Source organism: Lepisosteus platostomus, chromosome 11, assembly GCF_059453375.1.
Source record: "Lepisosteus platostomus isolate fLepPlt1 chromosome 11, fLepPlt1.hap1, whole genome shotgun sequence".
Lineage (NCBI taxonomy): Eukaryota > Metazoa > Chordata > Actinopteri > Semionotiformes > Lepisosteidae > Lepisosteus > Lepisosteus platostomus.
Genome location: NC_142621.1, coordinates 6,174,906 through 6,200,794, shown reverse-complemented (window position 1 = coordinate 6,200,794; position 25,889 = coordinate 6,174,906). Strand labels below are relative to the sequence as shown.

At 35.5% G+C, this 25,889-nt stretch overlaps 1 protein-coding gene across 3 annotated transcripts in view; it reads left to right on the top strand.

Moving 5' to 3' along the window:
- Positions 1 to 25,520, top strand: part of tnr (tenascin R (restrictin, janusin)) — a 208,020-nt gene extending 182,500 nt beyond the window's left edge. For 2 of the 3 annotated variants that reach the window (XM_088598136.1, XM_088598139.1), the window contains 11 exons: positions 558 to 677; positions 1,257 to 1,400; positions 4,735 to 4,854; positions 5,424 to 5,567; positions 7,273 to 7,403; positions 10,050 to 10,182; positions 10,785 to 10,936; positions 11,441 to 11,537; positions 14,186 to 14,347; positions 15,207 to 15,370; positions 16,583 to 25,520. In XM_088598136.1, the coding sequence (XP_088454262.1) occupies positions 558 to 677; positions 1,257 to 1,400; positions 4,735 to 4,854; positions 5,424 to 5,567; positions 7,273 to 7,403; positions 10,050 to 10,182; positions 10,785 to 10,936; positions 11,441 to 11,537; positions 14,186 to 14,347; positions 15,207 to 15,370; positions 16,583 to 16,702 (1,487 nt within the window). In that variant the 3' untranslated portion in view covers positions 16,703 to 25,520. The remainder of the gene's footprint in view (positions 1 to 557; positions 678 to 1,256; positions 1,401 to 4,734; positions 4,855 to 5,423; positions 5,568 to 7,272; positions 7,404 to 10,049; positions 10,183 to 10,784; positions 10,937 to 11,440; positions 11,538 to 14,185; positions 14,348 to 15,206; positions 15,371 to 16,582) is intronic. The other variant, XM_088598137.1, reaches the window with a different exon arrangement.
- Positions 25,521 to 25,889: the final 369 nt, after the last annotated feature.

Genomic DNA, 25,889 nt, shown 5'->3' with positions numbered 1-25,889 from the left:
CAAAATAGACTTTAATCCGACAAAATTATACACTTTCTCATCCAGAACTGGCAAGTAAACAAAAAAAGCAAAGTCTCTATTTGTGAACAGCATCTTTGCAGCTGCAAGTAAGCTGCCATCTCCGGTACAAAAGACATTTAATTTCAGTGTAACTCAATACATTTGATTGCTGTAATTGACATGGGTTATTTGTTGTAAAGCATGCTTTTATGTCATGCAATTTGGAGGAACTTCCCTTTGAAATATCAAACAGATAGAGCAAAGAAAACACTGTGTATAGTTTATATTTACTGCTTGGCATATACTGTACTGTAGGTACAAAGGGGAAAAGTGTCATCATTTGGAAGAAAACGTTCCATCTAATAAATTAAAGATGACGCCATGATTTACTGTATAAAGTAGAATGGAAATAGTTCAAAACTGACTACACACCTATTATTTTCTGTGACTCTGGGATTCAATAGTAACAACAGTAGCAAATAGTAACACTTTGGAATGTGGGTTAAATTCTATTTATGAGAGTGGCTTTCTGAAAAGGTTCATCTGTCTTCTTCTAGGAATGGATCCTCCAAAAGACATAGCTGTGTCTTTCATCACTGAGAACTCGGTTACTTTATCCTGGATCCCACCTATCGCACCATTTGACTCTTACAAGATGTCATACCAGTCATCACGAGGTGCCTTCACTTTTATTTTTCAATTTGAACTAACGGATCTAACAGCCTCCTTTTCAGCTTGGTTTAATCGGATGTAAAACTCAAACATTACACAAAAGACATTAAAGCAAAAACCTCTTTCAAGTTTTCTATTTTAAAAATAGCAGGAAGACATCTGTAAGAGAAGAAAGAACAAAAATGACTTTTTTCTGCTTTCTTGTACAATAGCTGCTGATAAACTTCAGTTCAGTACGAGAATAACAACTTTTGAAAAGCTTTTGAAAACCTGATATGTTCTGGATCTAGAAACAGAAAATTCATACTGCACATCTATGATGTTAAAAATCCAGCAAGGCTTTATTTATTTAATAACTTCAATTCATGTACATAACTTTCATAATGACAGTTGTTCTTATTGATCTCTGCTTCAGATACAAATAAAAGGCAGTCATCACTTTAATTTCTTCATAAATATGTTTGACCAGCTTGTGCAGGTGGGGCCAGAATACATAATATACACTGTCAAAGGTGCTACAGGCTTGAGGCATAAATTGTCTTCTTTTACAGTCTAACAGTTGTTTGTGTTGTTGGGTACCACAGGGAGAGTGGACAGCCTGGTGATTGACAATGATGTGACTAACTACACACTGAGCAACCTGCATCCAGCGACTGAGTACGAGATAAATCTGAACGCAGTGCGTGGGAACCAAGAGAGCGAGCTTGTCAGAACCAACGTGCACACAGGTCTGTAGCTTGAACTTACTGCAAGAATCGGCTGCCCAACATTTCTGAAAATACATCTCACCAAGAACTGTGTGAGAGGTAGAGACTCCAGAGGATTTACAGCATGAAGGTCTGTCCTTCCATAATTTCTGGGATTCCTGCCTTCTGATTTAAATAATATCCATATTTACCATACATTAGAAGTTATAGCATGTTTTAACTAAGGAAAGAATTAGTATAGTATAGGAGGTGACGTTCTCCAAATAAGACAATAAGCTGAGGTCCTGAATACAGTACTTCCAGTTGCTTAAGATCCCAAGCCACATTTCCAAAGAATATGGACATTATTCTCCCCATATGTTTGTTAAATTCCACAATCTGGCTCACCCTTAACTATTCCTGCCTGTGTAACTAAGTAAGATGCTGTTTTTCTGACTTCAGTAACTCATCACCAATTCACTGTTAATTGCAGTCTCAAACTTAGTGTGTTATTATTATTATTCAGTGTTGTGTTGTTATCATCATCTAGGGTAGATCCAGTCTAGTGCTCTATATGGTATGGAATGGGCTTACAAACAAGTTTAAACATTTTATGAAAGGAATAAAACATGTTTCATGTAGATGCAGGTTCTAAGTTCTATTGGATTTGTAACACATTCACAGATTTTTTTTTCCTTCTTGTCTTTGACCTCTTCTGAGCTGCATTTCAGCTCTTGTGTTGTATTGAGCATCAAATTAATGAGAACAAAATCGAAAGAGGAAATGTACTGAAAGAGCTTATTTGGTAAATATTGATGAGAAATAAAGGAGATTTCAAGTCTTTGTTGTTCGTGTAGTAGGCAGATGGCTGACTGCCATATCAGTAGCACATAAGAATATTAAACACCTGAGTAATTAAGCCTCCCTTGGTGAATAGTTTCCCCAATGATTTATTTTGAAGGTTCTGAAGAATCTGAGCTGAGCAGGATGAGTCTTCTATCGATTGTTCTTTACACTTTGCAATACCAGTATTAATATAACAGCTTTCATTGCTAATGTGCTTCATGTGACATATAAACAGCGTGCTGGCTAGTGCTGACTTTCAACCCCATGTGTGGGACATTTGGACATGTGAAACTGGTTTATAGTTTTTTAAACTTTTTAACAAAATACAAACCTGGTCTAAAAATTCAGCATGCTTAATAGTTCCCTATTAATGACTTTAAGCCACAATGATAACCTGATGTGTCGGGGAAAGCACAATAAAGATTAGTTAAATATGCATAGTTTGTTTTAACCCTATTCATTTTCTTATTTGGAATGCTTAAGCATTTTAAATTAGAGGATGAATAAGGTAAAAATTGAAAATGTTATCTGGGACGCATTTCCAGCTGCTTCGTCCCTCTCAATAACCATTCTTAGTGTAAACCTGAATAACTCTCTGTCCTATGAACCCTGCAAATATATTTTTAATTGCCATGAAACAGTCCCAACACACAAAATTTAGCATCATGTAAAATGTAAATGAAAGTGTAACCCTACAGCTATAAGTTTGTATACCGAGTAATGCTAGGATCTCTGATGTAGCTGACCAACAGAATAAGCAACAGCCTAAAAAATTGAAGTATATTAAGTAAAACACACGTAATCATTTAAAGCAGGCTTATTGGCATTCGGAATTTAATTCTATTATATTAATGTTGTCATTTACACTATCATTTTAATAGAATACCATGTAGGGAAATGGCTCAGGTTTAATTGATGGTTATAAATACTAAGCTCCTCATCCAATAGAATATTACACAGAGGGCCTTAATTAATATACTCTCAGCAATCAGTGGGTGAAAGATAAAATGTGTTACAAGGTCACTACACTTAATTGGCTTAGCAGAAGTGAAGATCCAGAATATAGATTGCAAAGAATACTGATTAAATTGGGAGGAAAGGAGTTTTCAGACAGTATGCCTGAAGCGTTAGATATACTGGATTAAAAATGCACACAGTAAGCTTTCTGTGCTCTGTTACAATAAAAATACATGTATAACATAGTTCCCAGTCAATTGCTTTCCTTTCAAAGTACAGTATCTGCATGTTTTTGAAGTTCTGTAAAAGAAATGTTCTGGAGTCGTGACTGGGAATCCCTAAATTCAAAGAGAACTAGATGTACAAGATATCAGAAGCTGACAAGGTTGCTTGTCTAATTTGTGGGTCCAAATATTCCACATGAGACCAATCTGTCATAGATAGACTGTTTTACATTGAGCTTGACTTATTGATTAGATAGGGTGATCATGTCTTATTGATCTAGATCGACCTTCTGTTTCTACCGTTTCCATATTCCCACCTTCTGTTGTGGGGTGTTTTCGAAGTGCTGAAAACTTTGCAGTGGCTCCTATCTCCTGTGGTTTACTATGTATATTAGCAATTTCTGCTTTAGCATCAATGAGCCCCCTGATATGAAAGCTTAAGGCTTGTGTCCCAACCTCTTGAGATATGTTGATCTCATCTTTTCCAAATCAAACCATTTAGATGAAAATGGATCAACCTGAAGTTTCCAAAGGTATCAAACAGGTTTTACCAATTTCAAGCCCACTATTCAATGCACAGGTTTCAGCAAAGTGTTCCAATTCTGTGCCAGAGAAGACTCCACCCTAGTAACCAATTAGTAGAAATGGTTCTCATAAAACGGCCCAAATGTAGTAAAAAGAAAAAAATCGAGTACTTTTATAGTTTAATATAGGTTTTAGACTTTTAAAGAGACAGACACAGATTTGGCTCTATTATGCAAAGAGCTTTGCAATAACGTATCGAAAAACTTAGGAGAAGTGAGATAAAAATAGAAAAGAAAGATTCCTTACTTTGATATAGCTTTCTTCCCTTTTACTTACATACAGGGAGAGAGCCACTTCATCTGCCACTGATTTTCAGCACTCTACTTTGTAAGAAGCTGCCAACACTCTACACCAGCAGATCGAGTGGAAAAATCCACAATTTCTTCACATATTGAATTAAGCAGGAAGTTTAGATAGATTGGATTGTACGCGCGTGGGATAGAACTTGACAGTATACTTTCAATGAAGCAAAAATTGGAAAGAAACAACTTTAATTCTCTCAAATATGTACTGTACTTAACATGTTCTCGTTGGGATTTCACTGCCTTTTTTCTGAAATTCACCAAAACAGGCCAATTTATCGCTCAGACTAGTTTGACTGAGAGAATACCTATGAGGTTTTTTTTCAGATTTTTCCTCTAAGTTCAAGCAAATACTTTCCTCAGCACACATGACACTATTTGATTATTCCTCTGCAAAATGCATGTGACAATACTTCTACGCCTGCCTCTCTAATATTCCTTTGTGTCGTACTTTTCACTCAGCAATGGACAGCCCTCTGGATCTGGCTGCTTTGAATGTTACTCCAACAGGCGCTCTGTTGAGATGGAGCTCTCCACTCTCCACTGTGGATAATTATGTCCTGATCCTCACTCACAACCAAGGTAAGGATGTGCAAGTCAGAAATAATCATACTCACATTCCACTGTTGCTTAAGAAACCAAGACTGTGTAGTCTCACATGGGTAAAGAAACATTTTCCTTAACATTCTTGTTCTTTATAAATTTCCTTCTTCATTATATTTAGACACTATATTTATACATGATAAAGGATCTTCACTAGACTTGGTTGGAAAAATGTCATTTGTACTATTTTATTAAAGGCAATTGTTTCTCTCTTACACTACAACCATTACACAACTAAAAGTTGACTGTTTCAAGGTTGATTGCTAAGAAGAGAATGTGATGCCACTGACACTGGAGAATGAATGACTCAGTGAATTTGCTAATGTTAATGAAGGAATTTTCACCACAGGAGAGATGGCATCACTTTTACCCAAAAAAAAAAAGATCAGGTTGGTTGAGTTAGATTGATAGATTAATAGCTATCAAATGAGGAGCCACTTTGAGGCCTTGAGCTAGTCACACTGTTCGCTTCCAATTGGATAGCTACCATTAAAATTCACTTTATTTGATATATCTGTTCCAGTAATCATTTGTCTTGATTCTCTTAGTAGCTGCTGACACTATACTGATAGAGGGAAACAAGCAGGAGCAGGGGCTCAGCAGACTCATACCCAGGACAAGCTACTCTGCAGCCTTGTACGCCACTAAGGGACCTCTCACCAGTGATACCATTACTACCAATTTCGTTACACGTATGTAGACCTGCTTTTGGAAAACCAAAGCCCTGTTATTTTTCCCAGCTCAACAGAGATGTAGGTCCAAGCTTGTTTTTCGGATTTAAGAAGAAAATTCAACAGAAAGTAAACGCAAAAAAAATACAAACCCATTAGATTGTTATAGGTACCCAAAGCAAATTGCAGTAAGGCTAAAGGTTGGTGCAAAGCTGGGACCATTTCAATATCTCAATAAAATAGAGCTGAAGACCAAAAGCTATTCAATGTACTGTGTTTGTCATTCTGTGTCTGAAAAACAAAATAAACCAAATAGTTATGTGCTGTCAGATTGAAAGGGAGGCAATCAGAGCTACTGCAGATCAGGTAGCTGTGGTTTCCGTCATTATAGACATCAGATTTGAATTATTTGAGATTTGTGCCTTGTGTTGAGAACAGATTAATTTGTACATGACAAAACTGTCTGGGAACCTTCAAAGCCACATTTTGGAATTGGTTAAGCATAGAAAATTTCAAGCCAGGTTTGTTATAATTTGTCAGTGATTGTCTCTCACTTTCAGAGTGGTTATGCTCTAATAAGAGAGCCCTTTTGGATGCTGTTATGCTCTGATAAAGCATGACAATGTTGATTGTGTGAAATGCACTAAACACACTTTGATGAACATCTGCATGTAATTTAATCAGTGTTAAACTGTTATTTTCAAGGGTGTCTAACAGAGTGACAGGCAAAACCAAGTTGTCATCTTTTTCCTCTGTGAGACTTGTCAAGTCCATAAAGAAATTAACGCTTCTAACAATTTCTCAATCATAAATTAGTACTGATTGATGTTTTATCATAAAAAGTACTGCAGTCTCTTTCACCATGAAAAAGCTAGCTGGAGGGTTGTCCACAAAGATTGTGATAAACTGTTCCTGTTCTACAAGGTTGTTTTGAAGCTGTATTCGAGAGTCATAATCATGCTAATGAGACTCGCAAGATACAGTACAAGCTAGTTAGGTGGTCCCTGCAAATTGCAAACAAAACAGCTCCATTAAGTGTTTTTTGGGCTCATTTTGCTAATCACTTCATATATAAAAAACTGCCAACAGTTGCAAACTACTGCTAATGAGCTAAAAAGAAACACATGTGTGAGTCAATTCTGAGAATAATTAAAAGAGAAAGAAGTGGACTTTGTGATTGATGGGAAAGAGGTGAAGATAGCACTCAATGTAATGGAAGGCAGAGAAAACAAACCACCATGGATTCTTTGACACCATACAAATAAAGAAGTATCCTCCTAAATTAGCAGCAGCAATTGAACAACTGTATAAATGTTTCCAGTAAAGTTGTCATTTTAAGAGGAATGACACTCAATCACACTGTCAAGGAAATGCAGAAAAGTCCCATTCTTTTTTCGCAAAAATTGCAAGAAGCCTGTCATAGTTTAAAATCTGTTGCTCAGAAAAAAGAAAATAGACGTCTACGAACAAAATGTGCACATTCCAGGTGTTAAAAACAAATCTTTGGTTACCTTGTTCTATTATTGAAGGCACAAACCTTCAGCTATTTGGACTTCGCAGGATTCTGTGCTCTATAAAATGGGAAAATGTTGATAAGCCATAAGTAGCTTTGAGGGACATCTGAAAATGCAACAGGAATAAATGGGTTGGTCCTGTCACAGTGGACAACAGACTGAGGAACAGATGCTACGTTTAGCACCTAAAACCTTGTCACCCCTCTCCACAGCCATGGACGCACCCCAGAACCTGACAGCGAGTGAGGTCACCCACAGGAGCTCTCTAATTTCCTGGCAGCCACCCATTGCTGACATTGACAATTACCTCCTTACCTACAAATCCAGAAACGGACACAGAAAGGCAAGTCTTTCAAGTTCCTCCTGGGCAACATATAGTAGCCCTTTGATAGGTAAATTATCATATTAATTAATACAAAAAGCAGCATCATTTGCCTCATATGAGTATTAATTGATTTTCTCCCTTTTCACACTGTCTTCTGTCTGATATGAGTGTTAACTCAGGAGATTTCCAGACAAGCTGAAGGAGTTTATCGGGGTTGTTTTTTTTAAATTGTTATGATTCCAGTAAATTAAAAGGACATATTATGCAGAAATGTAATGTTCTGGGCATGTAAGTTTTTCTGCAATTGAAAAACATATATATGTTTGGCCTGTTGGTAGCAAGACTGTCATTTTTTCATGTAACTAAATAATATGAACATAGTTAATATGAACACAGTTAAGTTTCAAAGATTACACTGCCTAGTTTTTTTTTTGGTTTAGTTTTCTTCCATGTGTGCCCTTTAATAGATGTAACATTAGATCCAGGTTGCAGTCTCACTTTATGCCTCTTGCTTCCAGGATAAACTCAGTGTAACTATGAACTATGCCAGCAATAAGCAGCTATCTGAGACTGAAAAGCCTGATTAAATGGATGATTAACTGCTAGCATGAAATAAGCTTATCAATGGCACAAAGCAGTTACTTCCCTTTGCATTTAGTAGAATTTTCATAATTGTGTCCATCTGATTGCACTGCTAATGGTCTTTGATAGGTATTAATCTTTCAAGCTTTTGCATGTAATATAGCTCTATTTATCACAGTTGATGACAGTATCTGTAGTTTAGTAGTCCATTAGTTCAAAAGGTATATAAGGTTTTTGTTTTAAAAAAAGCAGGGTGAAATTGTTTACAGTTGACACAGTTCAATACTTCAATACACACTGCACTTTTGCGGGTGAATAACACACTAAGGTATTTTATACAGTATAGATATTAGATGGCACTTTCAAACACTATTTTGGGCCTTAAGACCGACACATGCAAGGGATCATGGGAATATGAATTACCAGTTTGTTCCTCACATCACTAGAGTAGACATAACTATCTTATGGAACAAGTAATGTGACACCTGAAGAAGGCTCCACGGCCGAAACGTTGTGTTCTCTTTCTTCTTTTTTTCAGCTTGGACCTACAGTATTACTTGTTCCTTTGCAGCCTACGCCTGCTGACGCAGCTACCCACCTGAATAACTATCTTATGGCTTCTCAAACCATGTTTTTAAAAATATTGCATTTTTCATATTCATACCCATAATAGATGAGGAAAATTACACTTTATATTGTACAAAAGCTAGACATAATTAAAAATTTGTGTTTTAGGGCATTTAAGGCAAAAGTAATTTTTCAACTGTTTAGAAATGCCACAGTTATGTCTGTGAAAGAGAAAACAGAACAATATGCTCATTCAACCTACTCTAAAACTAAATATTTTTTTCCTGAGATATCTGCTTTAAAACTAGAATATTTTTCATACAGATTCTCTTGAATTGTACCAGTTTTTCATTCATTGTCGCTTTTCACATTTTCTACAGCCAGAAGAGGGCAATATTGTAAAGGGATAACCGCCATTGTCCAAATAAAATAATTGGCATTCCTATGCCTTTTTTTCTCTTACATTTCATCATGTGTATCTGTTGAATACATCAGTGAGCTATTAATACAGTTACAATCAAAGTTCATTTTGATTTGCTGCCTTCATAAACAATATGACTGTGTACTTTCTCTACAAACAAATACAAATATTTTCTAATTTTATTAATACTACTTTACGGTTTTAGCTAAATGACTGATGAATTAAATATGTGAGCTTTTTTAGAAACATTTAATATTTGATAATCCTTTTTAAAATGTATGTAGCTCATGGTCATGTTAGATGCAGCTGTTCTCTCTACTGTCATTAATCAGTCCCTTACCTCTCTCAGAGAACACACTGAATGTTCAATTTATTAATTTATTGAAATGTACCCTAGATTTTCAAAAACATGAGACCCCACTGGGGCATGGTTCAGTAAAGACAGATTTGGCAAAAACAGTAAAGTCGAGTGAACTGTTTTTACCTATGGAAGCTAGAGACCACATACTGTATAGAATTTCCTGTCATTATCACTGCCATGCAGGTCAGTGTCAATCACAGTCACACTTATCTGAAGAAGCAGTCCCCAGTTACAAACTTCATCCGAAGTGCAAAAATGTTCACTTTCCTAAAAAGAAACATATTTCCTGCAATGGCTTTGTATTACACAAAATGTGAAGGTTTCATTCCTTCCTCTCTGATTTTATAAAACAGAAAGGCAACACATAAGATCACTTTATTAGCCAGATACAATTTCTTGCATTAGGAATTTGTCTTTTCACATACCCCAGCTTGCTCTCCATGAGACATAGATGGGGAGAGAGAAGCTTGGGGTCAGAGTGCAGGGTCAGCCATTTATATAGCGGCCCTAGAGCAGTTGCAGTTAAGGGCCTTGCTCAGGGGCCCAACTGGAGTAGGATTCCTCTGATGGCCGCAGGATTTCAACCAGTAACATTCCAGCCACAGGCGCAGATCCTTAGCCACAGTGCCACCGCCTGCTGAATGTGAATTTGTCTCCAGAATTCTGTATTCCATTTTATGCAGAAGCTTTAGAAGTGATATTCATGTCTTTTGCAATCTCTCTTTTGAATTAGGAGCTGATTATTGATGCTGAGGACACATGGATTCGGTTGGAGGGCCTCACTGAAACAACAGAGTACACAGTGAGGCTCCAGGCTGTGCGAGGCTCTGAAACCAGTGTCACTGTTTCAACATCCTTTTCCACAGGTAGACCCAAATCCCTTTAGGTCACAGTTACCGCTCGACTTTAGTTTTTCAGAGATTCTGGTTTGTGGCAAAATCTCCAGACTATGATGAACACTATGCAGTTCTACATTTCTGTAATCTAATTGGTGTATTAGCTGAGAAATAACAGTGCAAGGCCCCCCATCTTTCTTCATAATTCACAGTTTGCTGCTCTCCCTGTTACATCCATCAGAGGAGGTGAGTCTGAGTCTAATCCAGAAGGCACTTGGTGTCAAGTGGGACTCCATCATTAGTGGGCACCAATCCATCACAGGGCACACAGACATGCCTTAACTCACTCACACAGGGGGCAATTTAAAGGTGCCAATTAACCTGGGCAGCATTTGTTTAGGCTGTGTGAGGAAACCACTCATTAATTAAACGCTGAAAAAACATTTTTGTTGTAGTTTAACAAGGTTCTCCTTCATATTTTATGAGACTATGATATGAGTTATTAGGTACGTAATGGACACTGTATAACAAGAAATATTTCTAGTGAAAGTGAAAAAGAAAACAGAAGTCCGCCCATACACACGAGTTAAAAATGTCTTCCAGTAAGCATTATCTTTCCCTGTACCTGCCAGGAAATCGCCTGTTTGCCACCCCTCAAAACTGTGCTCAACACCTGCTGAATGGCGAGACCTTGAGTGGGGTTTACACTATTTATGTGAACAGAGACCCCAGCCAAGGAGTGCAGGTCTACTGTGACATGATCACTGATGGTGGAGGATGGATTGTAAGTATCTGTGTTTGTGATAGTAGGGTACACTACCACAAACAATGCTCATATCTTAAAATGCTTTCTAATGAATAGTAAGAAAGCTTTGCAGTCAGGATTTTAACGGATATCAAATCCCAGAAGAACCATTAGGAACAAGATCAGAAGACAAAATTAATTAAAAATGACAGCAGTCCTGATATAATTAGGGCTCCTGCTTTTCAAGAAACATGTACAAAAGGAAATGCTTCAACCAAACCAAAAAAGTAATAGGATCATATATACACAGTATACATTTCAAGCTGAAAACCAGAAAAGAGAAACACGACGTTTCGTCTGCGGAACTTAATTGACCTTGACTTGTTCCTTTGCATCCAGTGCATGCTGATATTGCAACCACTTCCATATTAGTCTGTCTTGGCTTAGCAAAAAAACAAAACAAAGCATGAGCTAAGGAAAACTTGTCTGTCTCCACAAAGCTATTAATACTGTACATGTGTGCCGTTTATTTTTGCGTCCCAGGTATTCCAAAGGCGTCAGAATGGCCTGACCGATTTTTCCAGGAAATGGAACGACTACAGATATGGGTTTGGCAACCTGGAGGATGAATTTTGGCTTGGTAAGACAAAAAAAAATGGGATATCTCTTTCTAGGTGGAGGAAAAGTGGCTGTTCCCTTAAAGGAAAATAAGACCCAGTATTTGTTTTGTTTAGTTTTGTCTAAAACGAATAAATAAATGGCATCCATATTTGTGATTAAAATCCACAAAAAATGTGTTCTTAAGTATCTATAAAAAACATTTAGCATTATTTTGCTTTCAGAAAAACATAGCATACTGTATGTACTGTATATCTGACAATTTACTGCATGATATATGCAAAATAATATTTTCGGTACGGAAAATACTGAAAATAAAAATCGTGAAAAGACTTTCTTACATTAGTTCAGGTATCCAGTATAAATGAATATCTATAGATAATCTACAAACTATTTTTGTACTTATTGTAAACATTATTACTGTACATGCTTTTATGCCAAGTGTTGGCTTTAGGTATGTAGTCCGAGCTGCGGTCAGGATTAGGGTTTTGTTACTGATATCCAGATAATCTACAGTGTGATGGTAGTACCAGACTATATTTATGTCAATCTATTGAGGCTTTAAATATATTTCATTTATAAAATATTTATGAATGGCATTTGCAACCTCTAATCCAAAGAGTTATCAAAAACATGCATTCTTCTTTTTAAATGGGAAACATTTTATGAAAGATTGTCTAGGGTGAAGCTTGATTTTTTTTCTCCTCCAATTAGGTAGTTATGGGAAAAATTCAGCCATTAAAAAATCCTCTGGTACTCTGGTACACACTTAAATGATAGAGCATGATAGAGACACCTATTAGCAATACATCTTAAGTACCTGGCATCAATTCAGAAGATAAGTGTCCACAGTTAGTGTAAATCTTTGGAGCCTTTGACATCAATGGTGTCTTCAACCCCCTGAACAATAATGGTCCTTCATTACCCTCAGTACAGCAAACCTCAAGATACAGTATTTATACGATATCTATGGACATACAAGGGTATCAATTGCACCCATCCTTTAATTTACAGTTCAGCACACTGTAAAGAATAAAATGTTTGTATGTTATATAGAAGTTTCAATATTTTTCTGCAAATTATATTTGTTAATACTGATGTATTATACTGTAATTACAGATTTAACTTAATTCCCTTCATGATGAAATGTTATTAATTTTTAAGTATATCATTGTTTTATGTTACACTCTGTTAGATAGTATAACACTACTAATGTACAATTTAAAAGTATACCAGGGCATCTTTATCTTGGGTACGTTTTCTAATAAAATGATATTCTAAACAAGCGTGATAATCATTTCATTACATGTGCTATTCACAAGTCAAGTTCCACTGTTGCATTAGTTGATTTGGGAGACGAGACAGCTTTTTTCATTTTCTGCTTAATTTCTCAAGAAAATGCACTCATAAAATAATAATGCGATGAGTAAGAGTGAGACAATGGTGCCATTTCAATCCAGGTTATTTCAAGTTTAATTTAAGCCAAACCCTTATGTCACATTTAAAACAGACTATTTTATTTTATATTCTGTAAATTGCTCAATGTTTATAAACCTTATTAAAGCAATTCAGTTTTCTCTTGTCTGTTAGAGCAGTGTTTAAGTGATGATTTTCCCTTGTGCTGTCATGTTGAAGTACTCTCCCAAGAGGGTACAAAAGCTACTTCTTTGTTATATATGTATTTTTATTCTTGTTTGAACTTGTGTTTTTTTACATGTAATGCCTCCCCCAGGAGTTTGCCTATCACAGCACTTTAATTATCTGACAGGATCAATGAAATGATTAATGATTGGTCTTGAAATACAGAGCCCCAAGTTAAAATACCACTCAACATAAACAGATAAGCTCCCACTGCTCACCCCTATCCAGCCCAACTGAAGTTCCATCATTTCATTTTGTTAAAATATGCCCCTTATTTCTTAAAATAATCATTATTGTGTTTTATGAAATGGTTAAGGATCTGTCACAGGGAGGCTGTGAAATGAATTAATTGAAAGGGACACTGCAGATCTAAACAAAGCAATATCTTTGCGTTCTGTTAATTAATAATATACTGTATTGTGATTAACATCAGGTCAGTAATAAGAAACAGTGTCTTATGCAGTGAGGTCATAAAAGAATTCCCCTGATCATTGACGTTACAGGAAATCTAACTGTGCAGAACGATGTGGTTACTGAAATAATGACACTAAGCAAATTAAACTGTGTAAACTGTACAGTAAGTGCTTGATTCTATCATCTCTTCAATGCCTTGCCCTGATATAAAAGTGTAAATGATCAGAAGACTAAGAACACATGGAATAAAACAATGATAATAATGTTGCTTTCTTTACAAATCAGGTTCTAGTCAGATAGCTTTTTCCTGTCTATCAAAATTAAAATCAGCAGTTTATCAGTTCTATGAGTTCTAAAAAAAATAACATCAAATGACATCTTTTTCCTCAAATAAGCATTTTGGGATAAATGTGAACACACACCTGTGGTTCCTAGCTGCTCATTTGTCGAGGTCCTGATCAATGAAATCTATAGGGGTCTTTCATTGTGATGTACTAAGACACTGCTTCTCCTTTTCAAGTCCTAGCATGTTACTGCATTATAACATACTGTTTAAATTAAAATGAAACTGCTTGCAAGGCCTTGGGAAGCTAATTATGATTCTCTTTCTTGAAGGGTTGGATAATATTCACAGGATAGCCTCCCAGGGCCGTTATGAGCTACGGATTGACATGAAAGATGGTCAAGAATCAGTATACGCCAACTATGATAAATTTGCAATTGGAGATGCTCGGAGTTTGTATAAACTCAGAATAGGGGAATACAATGGAACTGCTGGTAAGCTGAAATACATTTGCGTTGATTTTTTTTTCCATTCACAGAAGAAAATATGAAGTCTGCATCAACCCAAAATTCTTTAACCTGGCCTAAAATCAGGAACACGATGTGGATTTGTTACAGTGCAATTACAGATTATGTTTTTATAGCCAAGCTCACCTGGAGGTGAAAAGGCTGCAATCCATGATCTACAACAGAACCAAACAAGGGAATGAAATTTTACAAACTCCCCTATACTTTGCTATGCAAGCAAATGCAAGGGTATTTCAAATCAATACAACACAAAATTAATAAATGTCTTTAATCTCATGTAGCCCCATTTTAACTAATCCGGCTGGTTTGAGTGAGCTTGATGGTCCTCTAATAAGAAAGGTAAAAGAACATGTATATAAAAACATGTATATAAAATTGGATTTTAATTGTGCATTTTCCTTTTTAACCTATATGCAATTTATACAATAACATGTTACCAGAAAGCTTTAGCTTGATAGTTTGTTGTTGAGTGTGAAAACAATGTTGTTCCCAAAAGAGTACAGTATATTGACTCTGTCAAGGTGATGTCATTATTTGTTAGAAGAAACCAAAAATAACATCTTATTTCCAGAAACAATGTAAAATACATGGCTAGATGTAATCAAGAATGCTATTACCCAAAACGTTGCCTAATTACATGGACCTGGTGTCATTGCTATTGTCAATTTAATTTAATTGTAACCATGCATATGAGGTGCTCCATACCCCTAATTCAATGTTGAAATAGAAAAGCAAGCTGTTTCCTGCATTTTAAAATGTGTTTTGCAGTATGTTGATACTGTGTGTATGTTGATATTTGCCAATAACATCTTTTTTCAACCCTCAGGGGACTCTCTGTCCTACCACCAGGGACGTCCCTTCTCAACCAAGGACAGAGATAATGACATCGCTGTCACAAACTGTGCCCTTTCGTACAAGGGGGCTTGGTGGTACAAGAACTGTCACAGAGCAAACCTGAATGGGAAATATGGAGAGTCGAGCCACAGTCAGGTGAGCATTGCTCTGGAAGGAAATTCTCAAACGCATGCTAGGTCACGGCCCATCCCAAAGGACTTGGCACACGGCTGCATCTGCCCCTCTCATATCAGCCAGTGTTCTGGATGTTATTGCGTTAATAGAAATTCATTTTTCGCTCCGCCTGTTCCTTTTTTCAGATGACCTGCATTGCAGAACTGCTCTAGGGTGACCAACTGTCCCAGTTTCATTTTTTTTTCATTGCAGTGCGCTGAAGAGAAAGAACAGTTTATGCCCAAGGCTATGCCCTTCACTGATAGCTTTACTGCTTATTTTCTAATTTACCGTTAAAAAAATTGGTTGGAATTCAGTGAATATATATATAAATATTGTTTCTATATGCATATAGAATTCACTTATTCCTTGCTCAGATTTACTTTGCTTTTGTTAAAATGGAAATCAATACCAATAACAAATTAACAAATAAAAAACAGAGAAGGGGAGCAGAAACACAACAGCAGAGTTATTATGTTTATTTATAATAATATAGCACATATGCAGTAATATTGATTTAATTGTTCAAGCAAACAATCTGTTGACCCACACCCCTTCTTCTGAGAGAGATTATGCTTAGGATAACTCAGGGCTCAATCAGAAGCCTTATTTTAATCAAACCAGATGGTCTGAGCTAAATGACTTTGACAGTGCTCTCAAACTAGATGGAAGAGCATTTATAAAGGCCAAGTGGGTGAAAAGAAAGCCCAAAGTGAAATTCTGTATTATAAAAATGAAATGGAAAAATAAATCCAGTTATATGTAATTAACAAAACACAAAATATGTGTTGAAAAACAGAATGTGATTTGAGAGGATTTGGCATCTATTGCAGTGTGCAATGGGCAATCAGTAACACAACATTTTAGAGACCTTTTGTAGAACAATATGGTAATCTGTTGCACGACATTATGGGCTATCAGAAACAAAATTCAGTGATCAATCTGTTGCAAAGCACGATCTGAATCTGTTGCAGAACACCAGGTGATATTTTGAGGAACAGTATGGGAATGCATTGCTGAACACTGTGAGGAAGTCACACATTTTTTGTTACTCATTTGCATTTACATTATTGCCAAACGAAATCCCTAACTGAGTTTTAGTTTTAAGATAAAGGCTTATCTTAAGACAGATCTGCATGGTACTCTTAATGTCCAGAGTGTTTCTTTTAAACTCTCACATTCCTTTTCCCCCAGGGCATTAACTGGTATCTTTGGAAAGGCCATGATTTCTCCATTCCCTTCGTAGAGATGAAGATGCGGCCGTACAATTATCGCAGCATCAGTGGGAAAAAGAGGAGGTCGACTCGGCTATAATCCCACAACCCCATTAGTTGTTCCTATTTTTATGTAGGGGAAAAGAAAGAAAGAAAGATAATTTATGAAAGCAAACAAAAAATGAACCGAGCAATGTGGTCTTATAGAAGGTCAAACCTGTGAAGAAAGGGGAAGTGAAACAAGGTTTAAACACCATTTTTGTTCCATTCATATTCTCGTTATATTAGGGTTGGCACTGGATGGCTTGCAATAAACAGTATACAGTACATTTTCAGCAGCTGCACAGATGTGGAAAGATAATGTTTTTGTTCTGCTTCTGTTCCTGACACATAATTGAAAAAAAAAGATTCCCCCCCTAAAGCAAAGAAAACAGATGTTTCTATTTTTATAAGTGAAAGTATAATCAATGATTTCATTTCAGCCACCTTTTACCATCTGAGATCATTTTACATGTATGGTGAATTCTTGGCAAGGAAATATTCTTGGCATTTGCAATTTTATTACTAAACACAGCAACATAGTTTTGAAGAAATATTACATTTTGGAGAAGGAATTCATTTTGCACATAATAGCATAGATTAAAATGTCATCAAATGTCAGTAAAAGACACCAGCACAGCAACTTATCAATTAAACAAAACAGGATTATTTATTTATATAAATTATTTTATCTTTTAAATTATAGAGATTTTCCAGATGTGGAGTGTTACTTAAAGCACACATCATTAAAAATTAAAGGGTCAGTAAAGTATGTAAATTCCCATAAACTTTGTAATGAAACAAACAATAAGTGTAACACAATTCAAAGATTTAATCTGCATCAAGTGCCATGCACTTATTGAACATTTTGTTTAAGAGGTTATAACATTGAAAAAAGAATGTCTCTTTTAAAATATTGGTATATAAAACAATTGGAAATAACATAGTTTTAATCTGACATTCAGTATTAACAGGAGTTTAGTCTCTTTAAGCTAAATAGAGAGAAAATGTTAAGACAAAGGCAGTTGAATTCCAAAGACCGGTGAAGTTTAAATGTCCTGTCCTACAGCATACTGTACATTGGAGGATTCTGAAAATTTTGCTAAATTGCCCAAAGATGGGAGATGTCTATTAGTGTCGACAGCCAGCCATAGCAGAAGATTGGTTGGTTCTTATACCAGTGTAAAACCATGCTTTTTAACTTGTATTGTGGTCTTATTACAGCCTCTTGAGTTCTATTATAATGTCAGCATCAGGAACCTGAAACACAACCTTGTATTCCATACCAAACAACATGTGCTGTAGTTCCTTCACATTTAGTGCAATCTGACATTGAGAGAAATATGCAGCTCAGATGGTGTAGTGAAGGAGTTTTCACTGATCTATGGAAGGAACCTGATCACCATTACTTCTGAGCTATGGTTTCATAGTTTCAGAATAAGAAATTACCCAGCAGTTGGCCACACTGATAGTGTCAGTATAGCTGCCACAACATAAACCAAAGACGCCCGCCTAAACGTCATTCATTTTGTTAATGGATGATAACGGATGCTCAGTAACACACTGTATATTCAGGCTGTCTAGCATTTCCATAGAAACAAAAGAGACAGGCCCAAGGTCTGCTATCTCAAATTAATTAGCAGTAGATATCTGTATAGACTATATCCTGGAAACCCCATCTTAGAGGCATTTTGTAGTTGAATGCTGTCCAAAGTAAAGTAAATGTGAATCCTGCCAGTTCTGGTCGACTCCTTGAATAGAAGCATGTCTTTTACTAGGCTTGCTCTGGCTGACCACATACTGAGCTATCTCCTTGAAGCCGAGATTTCAGTGCTCATCTTGTGTTTATTTTTATTGGGGGGGTTCAAGTTTTCATCCCTTACTTCTGCTGGCACTGTTTTGATAGTCTGGATTTTCAATCATGATTAAAATGGAATACAATAGTTTTTTTGTTTTCCTTACTCCCCAGGTGACCTGTTCAGTTGTTAACTTTTTCTGTTTTTAATGATACAGTACTGAGTGAAATAATGTTATACAAAAGGAAGACTAAAAGAAAGACTATACGATCTTTACTTGTGTCGGTTTTTGAGAATTAAGTTACCAGAGAAGCATGCACTGAATGACTCAATTTTTAATGCTAAAACCACAGAACAACACAATCTTCTTTTAATTGCGATCTGGTGATTGTATTTGATTTAAACAATAAGAATTCTAAGGAAGAAATCAGATTCAGACTGCAATTCAGAAGTGCTGTTCTTTAGCTGATGCAATCATTGTTTGGACAAGAAGTAGTTATCAGCCACCAGAACTGAACTTCTCATATTTTGGAATATAACAAGCCCATCCCCATTTATTTCTTTTAATTTAATTTTATGTGTCACTTCAAAATATAACAGGGCTCCTAAAGGTTGTTTTTATGGCTTGATTAAACAAAAGTTCATTTTTTTCTGTTACCTATTAATTCAGCTTGTTACAGCTGTTACAATGATGACCATTGGTATGAAACCAAAGATTTGCAGATAAAACAGTTCTTAAGAAATCACACAATTGCTTAATTCCAGTAGTAGCCTAGAAGATATTTAGATCAATCTAACTGGTGTTTTTTGGTGTTTTATTACTTTTCAAACAAATTTGGATAAAGTAAATTTGCCATGTTTGCTAAAGTTGCATCTTAGCCTGAAAATCCATTTGTCCAGTTTTAACAGGGGTTAAAAATAATATCAGCAATTTTAGTTGGCATTGAACTATAATTGAGATGGTATGTGGGAAATGCATTAATGAAATTCTTTTTTATGTAACATTTCTTTAGGAAAAAAAAAACTTAGTTAATTAGTTAGTATAACACTGGTGTTTTGTGATTTCTGTACAGATCTCTATTTTTAGCTTTATCTTTCATGGGCGTGGAGCTGGGGTGTTTTTTTTCTTCCCAGTTGGGTGCATAAGAACATTTTCTAAATTAATCATCAGAAAAGTGAGCAACGAAGACTTACCTTTAGTAGCTGCCTCATACCATGAGTACTGTAGCCAGCAGTGTCATCATCCTAGTTAGATTCTATTCTCGCATTCCATTTCCTGAGTGTGAAAACTGAGGCTACTGTCTGTTCACGTCTGTGATAGTAAGCTACATGTCTGGGAAATTAGTTTGCACTCTTCTTGTATAACTGAGACAGTTTAAATTGCTTTGTTCTCAAAATAATTTCATTTATGCCTCTATTTTAGCAGTGAAGTATTGCTGGTATTGCGTGCACTGATTTTTTGTTGTAGCTTGTTTTTTTTGTTGTCATTGAGTGCCTCCCTAATGCTTTAAGAATAGTAAGTTTAGATTTGCTTGGGAATGCATCTGCCTACTAATTTACTGGAAAGGTTAATACAAGCAAAATATGAACACAATGAAATGTGCTTCCTGTTTTTCTTCCGGAAATTCAGGATCAAGACTGTCACATTTCTAATTTGCCTGGAGGGAAATTAGATGCAAAACTACTAGGCCTCGGACCCCAGGAATTTCAGCTGTAGTCCCTGGGGGAATTTTTTGTTATTCTCTTCTCTGTGCCCAATGGTTGTTCTGTCTGTTCCGATGCTCTCCTCCTAAAATGTATTATGAAAATGCTTTGTGGAAATTCATTGCAAAGTGCCCCTTACCAAATAAAAGCTGAAACAGAAATTAAAAATAAAAAAAAAACATTTTTCGAAACCATCCTTTACGGTATGTTCTCAGATATTAATGGTTTTATTATATTCTGGAATTCAGTACAGTATTTCAAAAGCTGTGGTTCATGATTTTTTTAAAAATATTAAGTGGAGACTAACAACAGAGCATAAGACAGAGTATAATAACTTTGTTGTTTACTCCTTTTTCAGAGTATCATCAATGAAGAAAGATAAAGGATTTTGCAGAGCCAAGTAGAGCAAGCTGTGATAAGACCTACTGTGAGATTTAAGAGTTGCTTTAATGCTTTACAACTACCACTTCTTGGACAGGTCATTGAGCTCAAGGGTGACTAATTATTAAACCAAAATAGTTTAAGCTGCTCCATCAAAATAGACTTATTTTTTGTTCAGTTCCACCAGTTAGATACCTGTGAACTACAATGGCATATTTGGAAGACTCATAAAAAGTTGAACAAGGCATTTAACATTAAACAGTAGTGAAAGGGTCTTAAAAGTGAATTGATTTTACAGAGACTTTCTGTGCTTTATTTAAAACAGTTATCTTCAAACCACTGCATAGGGAAGTACTTCAAACTGGGAAGTACCTCAGATATTTTTTTTTATCCAAACAAAAAAGTAAAAGTAAAAGAGACAACAAATGCTTAAAAATAGCATGATTTACTTCTCAATACAAGACATCAATACTTCGGTCGCATGTACAGTATATAGTGTATTTATCACATTTTTGTTTGTTATTTCCCATGTCATAATAACAATGATGATGATGAAATGATACAATTTATTAGTATCTACTTAAAGATATATTCTAAAGGTAGGACCTGTATTGCCTTTCTTACAAGGAGATACTAATACTGAAGGAATAGGTAAGGGATGGGGGTGGGGTTTTACATACTTTTATAAGCTTAAACTAACTCCCAGAAGCTGATATTAGTTCAGCAAAAGAGCAATCCCACTGGCACTTCATTAAACAAAATAAATGAAAGTAGCTTTCAGGTTGAGCAGAGAAAGGGCTAAAACTGACAGACTTTCACTATTATCATAAGACTACTGACCAAACGGAGATGGCATTAAGTTTGAAAGTCTATGAAAAATCAAAACATGGAAACTTATACTAGGTCAAATGAGTTTATGTAATAAAATGTAATCATTGAAAAAGAAAGAGCCTTTTTTAGGCAGGAGACGTTCGAGTATTATATGAACAGATTTATTGTCACTTTGTATTTATTTCTTTTTCCTTGAATATAAGATCATAACTCCCTGTGTACTTCTAAAGGAGGCCTGTTACTGATTCGCTAGTAAGTACTAAAAAGGCATGAAGATTTTGCCACATATTTTCACTGATCTTGGATCAAACCATTAATTTCTTAATCCAGAACAATCAAAGTTTGTTTTAATTGAATTCATGCCAGCCACAAGTTCAGTTTTACAACCCGCAAAATATGGGGTAACAAGTCATGAGGTAACAAGTGAAATCTTATCAAATCTGATCTGATCAATTAATCGTCTATTTAAGCTGTGGCAATGCAGTGGCTGTCCTACAGTATGTGCACATACAGGGGGAAGTAAATATCTATCAGAAACAAGAACAAAAAATAGCTTCATTCATTATTTTTGAAAAATGGACAAAGTAAAGTGCAGCTGGTTTCCCTTTCTGGATTTATTGTTTCTCTGAATATAACAATATTTAGTGAGTACTGGTGACCTGTCTGTATGTCTGTATACTTGCCAAATCTAAAGAAATCGTTTCAAGGCTAAAATGTTATGTATTTTGTGCAAGGCAGACAATGCACTAAATTGTATTAGATTTGCTGGAGACTTAGAGTGTACCTTTAATGTTATTTAACAAACTCTGTTGCTTACAGCTGTAAAATTGAACAACAAATGTCAGGAGAAATTAATGTGCATAGACACAGTGTCATGCCAGGCACATTCTCAGAGAAAACTACTTTTGCTGCCAGCAAGTACTACCTGCACTGCCTGGTGTCCACCACTGGTGAAATTATTTTCCATTCTGTGATAGCTTACAGAGCTGTCATATGCCTCCGTTTGCCCCAAAGAGTGGCCTGCAACAAATTTCACCTGATCCAGCATAGCACTTCAGTTGTTTTCTTTTTAATTCAGTATCTTTGGCATGGACACCTGCTTATGCACAACAAATTCTAACAAGAGAATGCATGGAGTGTCTTTACATTAGCCCTGAACAATTTATTATTGTTTCCTGAAGCTAAAATTTAAGAGGGACAACTGAGCTTTCTACTTATGAGTCTTTTATTGTAGCATTGGGATTTTTATAATACTTTCATTATGTATATTACATAACATATATGCTGTATTCATCAAAATGTGCTCAAGATTTTGTGCAAAGTATTTTGGTCTTGGCAGGATTAATGAGTCCCTTTGAATACAGAGTTAGAACGTCCATACAGTATATATATATAACATAAAATGTAATAACATTATAAATGTACAGTATATTGTAATCGACCAAACCAACTCATCACCCACAGAGCTAAAAGGCTTTATTTGATTGGCATTATTTTGACATTAATAACATTTCCACTGAAACTGAGCTCCCCACTAACAATTTTAAAATTACTTAAGCGTTTTAAAAAGTTTTTTCCTTAGGAATAAACCCTAAATCTTCATCTTCAGAATCTGAACTACTCTCAAGTGTGGAAATGCACACACAACCCTCCGTTATGGTAGATGAACAGACCACATTTGACCACCAGTTGCCCAGATTGTACTTGTAGCTCAGGTAACATAATGAATATTTGTTCTAACTATGTTGTCATGGGACATACAGAATGCTTTTCATGTATTTGTGATTAAAATAAGTTACATTATTCACATGGTAAGTAAAGCGTTTATAGGTTTAGTTGCTGTGTAGGAATTTTGCTTGGAAATTACGTTTTTTTTTTAAACAAAAGGAAAAATCAGTTTATAGCCTTTAGGAATCAAGGATGTTTCTAAGACTTACTCTTCCATTTAAATGATTTCCTGAAACAATTACATTACCTGGATTTACCTGTTTTCAACATATTCCTGCTTTTAACAAGTCCACAATGCTTTGCACATCTTTGATGCAAGATGTAGACCAGTAAATGAGATGTTGCTAATTGTGAAAGCAGAGCCATAGAGAAAAATTGCTTTAAAGGCTTCCTTATGGGTCTGTATCTTGGTCTTTTGATTAATAATTTAGAGATAGAATCTTATTTTCCAGCATTCATTAACTGGGAAAATTACACAGTGATTATTTCAGGGTCTCTAGATTTTATTAAAGCTGGCTACTATAATCTATCCTATTCATGAGTCAAGACAGATTGTTTAGATAGACCAGTCATTTTTTTCACATCTTCAAGTTGATTAACTCTGGGGTCTTTTATCAGACCTGTTCGCTACACTCAAACTCACTGACAAAATCCCATTAATGAGATATGGGCTGTGTGCCTATTCTGTTATGCCTTTGTTATACTGTGGAGCATGTGTCTGGATCAGGACCAGATTCTGTAATATTGTAGAAGGTAATGTCTTTCTCCATGGAATGTCTGTAGCATTGGAGATTCATAAAGCTGCAATTCATTTTACTGTGTCAAAATGTAGCATGTCTTTTAAATATTGTGTACTCTGAGTATCTAAAATGTACATGCCCTTCTGCTACATGGTATTATAAAATACCACATAATATGTAGCTATTTTGAGTAGCTATTTTCTAAAAAAAATAAATGTGGCATGTGACTTGCACTTTTATTCACATAGAGAAACCAGAAACATGTAGTTATTCAGATAACGTATGCTCCAGTATTATGTCTGCCATGTTAGTACCCTAGCAAGCTTATAAACTAGGAAAAAACTGATGGCTGAGGCTGTTTTGTGCAATTGACTGTCTACTTATTTGGCACAACCTCATTTTAAATATTACTGAAATAAAGCTACAGTCTTCAGAAACCCTGAGAAAATCAGACATAGCAAAAACTCCAGTCAAAGCAATCCCGTGCTTGTGCTCATTTGGCAAATAACAGTACAGGAGTTTAAAGTTCTCTGCACCATTATGTAATCTGTATTTTCATACAAAAGGAAAAACAAACTCCTTGAATAGACAATATGAGGACCTATGTGCACAAAACAAGTTTTTCTAGGAATCTGATGTACAAATTGTGTTCTTCATATGAAGGTCTTAAAAGAAATCGTATAACTAAAGTATTAAAACAATATATTTACCTTTAATATACCCAGTCATTTAAATTTAAATTTTACGATGCTCAACAGTTGAGTATGGGTCTGTTGCAAGGTTGAGATTATTTTATCTCAGTACCACACCATAAAGGCCTTTTTGTAAGCATGCAAAATAAGTATGACTCCATTTGAAGCCATTACAATTTTTTGGAAGAAATGTCATGCTATAATAATCATTTATGACTAGAGCTCCAAAAGACTATATATACAGTATATGAATAGTATATATGAATAATAACAATACACAGTGTTTCTCAAAGCAGATAGTATGTGTTAGAGTTGGAATTGTAGTGGTATTAGGTTAGGGTTATGATCATCAATGAACACATACTTGTTATGTCTTTGAGAAAACTGATTATAAAAATGATATGGCTATGTAGCCTCTTTGGATGCATAATGCTAGGTACATAAGGTCATCATCAAAAGTATTAATAAAACGCCACACTTTGTCACTTCATAAAGATTTGGAGAGCAATCCTGACAAGCATAGGGTGATCATAACTGAAACAGGGGCTGAACTGAAATACTTGGCAGAACAGTATATGAGGTCATATTTGTTGTGTTCAATGCTTTAGAGTCTTTCAGTTCTTGTATTTGATTCTTCCTCTTTACTGTACATCAATGTGGAGAAATAAACTGATGTTAAACTGCAGAGAAGGGGAATGAAAAAGTTTTAAATAATGTTAGTGAACTAAAATTAGACCCTCTGGGAAAATGTCAGTTTTACTCTGTGGCTCACTTAAGGCTATAATAATTTTGCATGTCGTGAAGGTGCTTACTACATAATACTGTGAAAGAAGGTTTAGGTCACGGAAAATCTTTTACACAAAATGTCGTTATTTTGCTGAATAATGTTGGATATTAACTTTAACCATTGGATTAGCTGAGTTTTTAGCTTGAATTAAGACATGTACTGTATAGGCCCTTTTTTAATATATTTTCTACATATTAATAAAATATTCAAATTGACCAAACATGTTTCTTCTTTGTTTTTGTTTTTTAGTTTATTGTTAAAAACAAAATGACAACATATATAACAACATATCTAAAGTTAACAAATGTATATCCTCTGCATGCTTTGTCTCAGCTGTAGTAATGGAAAGGTACTGGAATGCCTCAGAAAAGATGCAGTCATGTAGTACAAAGCCCTGGTCAAGTGTTTTCAGCTCTGAAAGCAAGAGGAGCTTTCAGAGAAATCGCCAAACCCATATTTTCATGCAAATTTTATTTCATATATCCTGTGATATAATTAATCACATGTTCTGAATCTCTAGCGAATCTTCCACCACCTCAGTCTTGCTAATAACAGCCCAATGGCAGGAATCAATATCCGGTACTTCTTT